This window comes from Numenius arquata, chromosome 3 (assembly GCF_964106895.1).
Source record: "Numenius arquata chromosome 3, bNumArq3.hap1.1, whole genome shotgun sequence".
NCBI classification, from domain to species: domain Eukaryota; kingdom Metazoa; phylum Chordata; class Aves; order Charadriiformes; family Scolopacidae; genus Numenius; species Numenius arquata.
In genome coordinates this window covers 46781077-46787156 of record NC_133578.1, presented here as the reverse complement: position 1 = coordinate 46787156, position 6080 = coordinate 46781077, and the positions used below count along the sequence as shown (strand labels likewise).

The following is a 6080-nucleotide window of genomic DNA, read 5'->3' as shown; positions in this document are numbered from 1 at the left end:
AACTGAGGAAGTGTGGGCTAGATGAGGGGGCAGTGAGGTGGATTGAGAGCTGGCTGTGTGACAGAACTCAGAGGGTTGTGATTAATGGAGCAGGGTCGAGTTGGAGGCCTGTAACCAGCGGTGTCCCCCAGGAGTCAAGACTCGGCCCAGTCTTGTTCAACATATTCGTCAACGAACTGGACGAGGGGACAGAGTGTATCCTCAGCAAGTTCGCTGATGATACCAAACTGGGAGGGCTGGCTGACACTCCAGAGGGCAGTGCCACCATCCAGGGTGACCTGGACAGGCTGGAGAGCTGGGCAGAGAAGAACCTCATGAGGTTCAACAAGGGCAAATGTAGGGTCCTGCACCTGGGGAGGAAGAACCCCAGGCACCAATAGATGTTAGGGGTGGACCTGCTGGAAAGCACTACTGAGGAGAAGGATCTGGGAGTCCTGGTGGATAGCAAACTATCCATGAGCCAGCAATGTGCCCTTGTTGCCAAGAGGGCCAATGGGATCCTGGGCTGCATAGGGAAGAGTGTGGCCAGTAGGTCGAGGGAGGTCATTCTCCCCCTCTCCTCTGCACTGGTGAGGACACAACTGGAATACTGCGTCCAGTTCTGGGCTCCCCAGTTCAAGAGAGACAGGGAACTACTGGAGAGGGTACAGCAGAGGGCAACTAAGATGATTGAGGGATCAGAGCATCTCCCTGATGAGGAAAGGCTGAGAGAGCTGGGGCTCTTTAGCCTGGAGAAGAGAAGGCTGAGGGGAGACCTTATCGATGTTTACAAGTACCCAAAGGGTGGGTTGAAGGAGGATGGAGCCGGACTCTTTTCAGTGGTTCCCAGCGACAGGACGAGGGACAACGGGCACAAGCTGGAACATGGGAAGTTCCATTCAAATAGGAGGAAGAACTTTCGGGTGAGGGTGCCAGAGCCCTGGAACAGGCTGCCCAGGGAGGGTGTGGAGTCCCCTTCTCTGGAGATCTTCAAGCCCCGCCTGGATGCAGTCCTGAGTGATGTGCTCTGGGCAACCCTGCTTTGGCAGGGGAGTTGGACTGGATGAGCTCTAGAGGTCCCTTCCAACCCTGGCAATTCCCTGATTCCGTGATTCTGGGAATCACTGGATGGGAAAAGTCTGATGTGTAGTCTGCAGGCCAAAATGGCATAAATGTCACTGTGCCTTCCGCTGACCCGGCTTTTGGTTCTGTAGAAGCAAGTGGTGCAGGCAGAGATGTGATACAACAAAAATACAGAGGCTGGAAAGGTGGATACAATAGAAGCGCTGACACAAGCTCAATTATAGCATTGCAGAAAGGAGAGATTTATGAAAAAAAGTTATATGGGAACAGAATATTTCTATCATCTTCTGTTAGCTGCTTAGAGGTGGCTGCAGGACTGTTTCTATCTTCTTAACTGCAGCTCTTTTACTGCCTTTAGCCTGGTCCTTGCTTACATTTCCCTTCCCACCAGAGATGTTTTGCAAAAATATGGGCGACTCCATGAAATCTGGAGCAATTCTGCGCCAGGAACTTTAACCTAAACCAGCAGGAGGCTGAAAGGAGCTATTCCAGAGTCTTGAAACGGGGAAACCCGGGTTCATCAGTTCTTTGCTGTCACGTCCGAGTTACCCTGCAGCCCCTTCGACAGCAAAACACAGAGCTGAGAAAAGGAGCCTTAGTTGAAAAGCTTCGTGTAAATGAAAACTTGATTGTTATGAAACCACCTCAAAAAGTACGCCCTCGCCTCACCCCTCCCGTTTCGCAGGGAAGGGATTTGGCCGGCAGCTGTGCCACTGAGAACGGCACCGTCAGGAGAGACACCGGGACTCCCTTTGCAGAACCCTCCCACTAAGCCCGAGCCTCCCCCGCCCTCGGGCTGCAGCCACCCCTTTAACTCTTTCTTATTTTTATTTCCCGAAGGAGGGCAAGCTGCTCCCGCTCGGCCCCCCCCTTCTCCTCACGCCGCCTGCCTGGGGGAAGCGCTCCGAAGCCGCAACCAACCTCCACGGGGTGTAATCAACCGGCAGGGCTCGGGCTACCGGGGTCCCCGGCGGGACGGCTGAAGGCAATCCCGAGGGTGCCCATCGCCCGCTTCCCCGTCCCGGGACGCGCCGCCTCCCCGCACCCCGCCCCCCCCCCCGACGCCGCCGGGGCCCGCACGCGGCGCCCGCCGCTGCCGCGCGCCGTTTTCCCACGGCCGGCCGGCGCGCGGCCCTGCCACCCCCGAGCGCCCCGACGAAAAGGGGCGGGGCCCCGCCGCCTGCCTGTCGGCGGCAATTGGCTGAGGCCCCGGCGGCGGCGACCAATGGCGGGGCGGCGGGGGCCGCGCGTGGCGGTGCTGGGCGGCGGGGCGCTCGGCTGGCGGGCGTCCTCTGCCCGGCTGCCGGCTGCCCGCCCGCTGCCCGCCCGCCCGCTGCCTGCCCGCTGCCCGCCCGCCCGCCGGGTGTGAACGCCATGGGCGAAACGGGAGAGGGGCGAAGCGCGGGGCGCGCGCTGGGCGCCCTCCTGCCGCGCGCTGCCCGCCGCCTCCCCGAGGGCCGCCCGCGCCCCCCGCTCCCCGCCGCCCTGAAGCGGGCTCACCCCGAGTACAGCTCGTCGGACAGCGAGGAGGCGGACGAGGCCGTGGAGGTGGAGAAGGAGAGCGCGGACGAGAACGGGTGAGCGCAGGCCCGGGGGTCGGGCGCCGTCAAGGCGGCCCGGCGCGCCCCGTCCCTCCCCTCAGCCCCGCGGGGGGACCCCGAGCCCCCCCGGCCCCCTCCTCCCGCCGGGGGGTGACGGGTGTCCCGCTGCTCCCCGCAGGAACCTGAGCTCGGCCGCCAGCGCCGCGTCTCCCTCCGCCACCTCGCAGATCCTGGCCAGGAAGAGGCGCCGGGGGGTGAGTGAGTGCCCGCCCGACGGCCCCCGGCCGCGGCTCCCCTCAGCCCCGGCACCCCCTCACCCCCCGCTTTCTGCCCTAGATCATCGAGAAGCGCCGCCGCGATCGCATCAACAACAGCCTGTCCGAGCTCAGGAGGCTGGTGCCCAGCGCCTTTGAGAAGCAGGTAGCGTCCGGGGACCCCTCTGCGTTGCCCCCCGCGCCGTTCCCCGGGGGTCACCCTTTTCTGACGGCTCTGCCTCTGCCTAAAAACCGCCGTGCTTCCCCTTCTCTCCTAGGGATCGGCCAAGCTGGAGAAGGCTGAGATTCTGCAGATGACTGTGGATCACCTGAAAATGCTGCATACTGCAGGAGGAAAAGGTAAAAGTTCCGTTCCTGGCAGCGGGTCAGCGCGAGGAGCCCGTTCCCTGGTGTTTGGCGTGCCGGTGTGCTGCGGCAGCGCTCGGAGACAGTGCACGACAACTCTTTTCTCTTTCATCAGGAATTTGAGACTTCCCTCTTGACAAGATTTGCAGCGTCACTGGCACTGGAACGTTTTACAGTGCTAGCCCCAGGCTGTTCTAGGGGAGAGTGACACCAGTCTTCTCTCTAGCAATTCTCTCTAGCAATATGTCAGCACTGTGAAGTGAATCGGCTTTTGGCAACTTGGGAAACACAAAGTTTTTGTTGTTGTCAAATTTTTGTCTTCTCTAACTTTGTGAAAGTTCAGAACAGAAACTTAGAAAAAAAATACAGTTTGAAATGAATAGTGGAGAGAATTAGCAAAAATGTACTTTTAGGAAAAAAGTAGGTTGCCTGGAGAGGTCCCCTCTGATAAGTTAGGACTTGTGTTTCTAATGGATTTCACTGAAGTGTGGTTTCGCTTGCACTGGGGAGACATGAAAATAACAAAAGTACTTTCCTCCAGTGTCGGTGTGCAATTTCAGTTTAAAAATGGCAGTCTGTGACTGATCTTGGGACTTGCCGCATCACAGCACAGATATAAAAGAAAAGCTTGTTAGACTAAAAAAAAGGGGAAAAAAAAAGAAGGACCTTGGCAGCTAATCTATGGTTGGGAATACTAACCACATCCAAGTGAAATATGCTTATAGGGGAGGGTGGGGTGGGGAGGCTACGTGTAGACAATGACTGGAAAACAGCATTTTAAGACTTCATTCTTTTCTCCTAGGTTATTTTGATGCTCATGCTTTGGCTATGGACTATCGGAGTCTAGGATTTCGAGAGTGCCTGGCCGAAGTGGCTCGATACCTTAGTATTATAGAGGGTCTGGACGCCTCCGATCCTCTGCGAGTTCGACTTGTGTCTCATCTCAATAACTATGCCTCTCAACGGGAAGCAGCAAGCGGTGCACACGCTGGCACTGGACACATTCCTTGGGGCAGTGCCTTTGGACATCACCCTCCCATCTCTCACCCGTTGCTGCTGGCTCAAAATGGGCACGGTAATACCAGTACTACAGCGTCTTCCACAGAACCACATCACCAGACCAGAATTGCCGCCCCACACGCTGAAACTTCCTCACTCAGAGTGCCCCCAAATGGCAGCGTTGGACCAGTGCTCCCCGTGGTCACATCTACTACCAAACTGTCTCCTCCTCTTCTTTCCTCCATGGCATCTCTGTCTGCATTCCCCTTTTCGTTTGACTCCTTCCATCTGCTGTCCCCCAGCGTGCTGAGCCTGTCTACACCAACGCAGTCAGCAGCCCTCAGCAAACCATACCGACCCTGGGGGACTGAGATCGGAGCCTTCTAAGAACTAACTCCTTAGTAAGGGGGGGGGAAGCCTACAGACCTAGCCGAGCTGGGTTATGCCACGCTTAAAGCTGAAGTTCTTAATAACAGGGACAAAGGTACAGCTTCACCTTAACTAAGTTTGTCTAAAAACTGTCTCTTTAGATTTTTCTTTTTCTTTTCTACATTTTTGTATTAGCAGGTGTTTTTTTAAATAGTTGCTGAAGTTGTCAAAAAATAAAATTACAGTAGTGGTTGTTAACACCTGTGTTAGATCTGTGCTGAGCATTTAAAAAACTTTTGTAAACAGTTTGTTTCAAATGTTTCATTTTTCCTGAGTACATCAGACTGCCTTTTTATGAAGAGATATCACATACTATTGTTAGCAACAGCCTGGTTTTGTTATTAATTTTTCCAAGACCACTCTTCTTAGCATTAACAAGCTGTGGTTTTTGTTAGTGTTTTAACATTCAGATGTTCTATAAAGAATTACTCTTTTTGTAAACTATATTTGAGTCTTATATTTCTGAACAAAGCATAGATAAATCAGATCAAAGCTTGATCAGCTTTATCTAAGAGCCCAATTTCTATTTCTTCTGCAGTGGTTTGGTGTATTTGGTGGTCTTATTCTAGTCCCTCGTGGGCGTTTACTCACATCTTGGAACCACTAGGCTGTTTCTTCCACCGAAAGGAGCAGTACGCCTCAGAGCAGACTCTGGAGTGGGGAAGGTGCAAGCCAAGTTACACACAATATTGGTGGTGGGTTTAGTTGCTGGAGAACTGAAGGGAAAAAGAAAGTTGTCACCTGCAGTGGTCTTCCATCCGGAGCCGGTCATACGCATACTCATTTCACAGGGCCAGATTCTGCTTTGAGTTACAGCGGAGTGATTGTTCTATTACCCTGCATTCTTGGTAACTGAGATCAGACTCTTTTCCTCCGTGAGCTTCAAATTCACACCTGCAAGGAGTGATGCTGGTATTTAAACAGCCAATGGAAGGGTACAGTGGTACCTGTTCAGTGCACAGCTTTGTTGCTTAACAGATGTATTCTAACTGGTTGATTTTTCTATTGCGTTTTACTTTTAGGTGCAGTTCAGTGCCACTCCCGATTTTGTAAGGGCTCTGCTACGTTCTCGTGTGTGTGAGAGTGTGAGTGTACATGTGTATTTTGGTTGATTTCATGAGAATCTTAATCTGAACAGGTTTATCTAGTGAGTTCCACTGGATGGGGTTTGACTGCTCTTGTCTTTGTGCTGTGGCTAAATAAAGGAGAAAGAACAAAGTTATTTTAAACAACGTGTTTGTCTGATATATATCAGTGCAGAATACTGTGCCCATGGGTATCACGGGAGATGTTGACCCATTGCTACTTAGTCCTGCTGTGGGCATTTGCATTCATTTTTTTCTCAAATATTGTGGCATGCTGTTGTGGCAAATATTGTGGCTACACTGGCTGAGCGCATAAAGAACTGCTGCGTCTCAATAACAGTCGA

The 6080-nt window shown here is 53.6% G+C and overlaps 1 protein-coding gene across 1 annotated transcript; it reads left to right on the top strand.

Moving 5' to 3' along the window:
* Positions 1-2436: 2436 nt before the first annotated feature.
* HEY1 (hes related family bHLH transcription factor with YRPW motif 1) lies at positions 2437-5877 on the top strand. Its single transcript, XM_074145414.1, has 5 exons — positions 2437-2639; positions 2782-2857; positions 2940-3023; positions 3136-3217; positions 4026-5877. The coding sequence occupies exons 1-5, from the start codon at positions 2437-2439 to the stop codon at positions 4607-4609; spliced, it is 1029 nt and encodes a 342-aa protein (XP_074001515.1). The 3' UTR covers positions 4610-5877.
* The last annotated feature ends 203 nt before the right edge of the window (positions 5878-6080 follow it).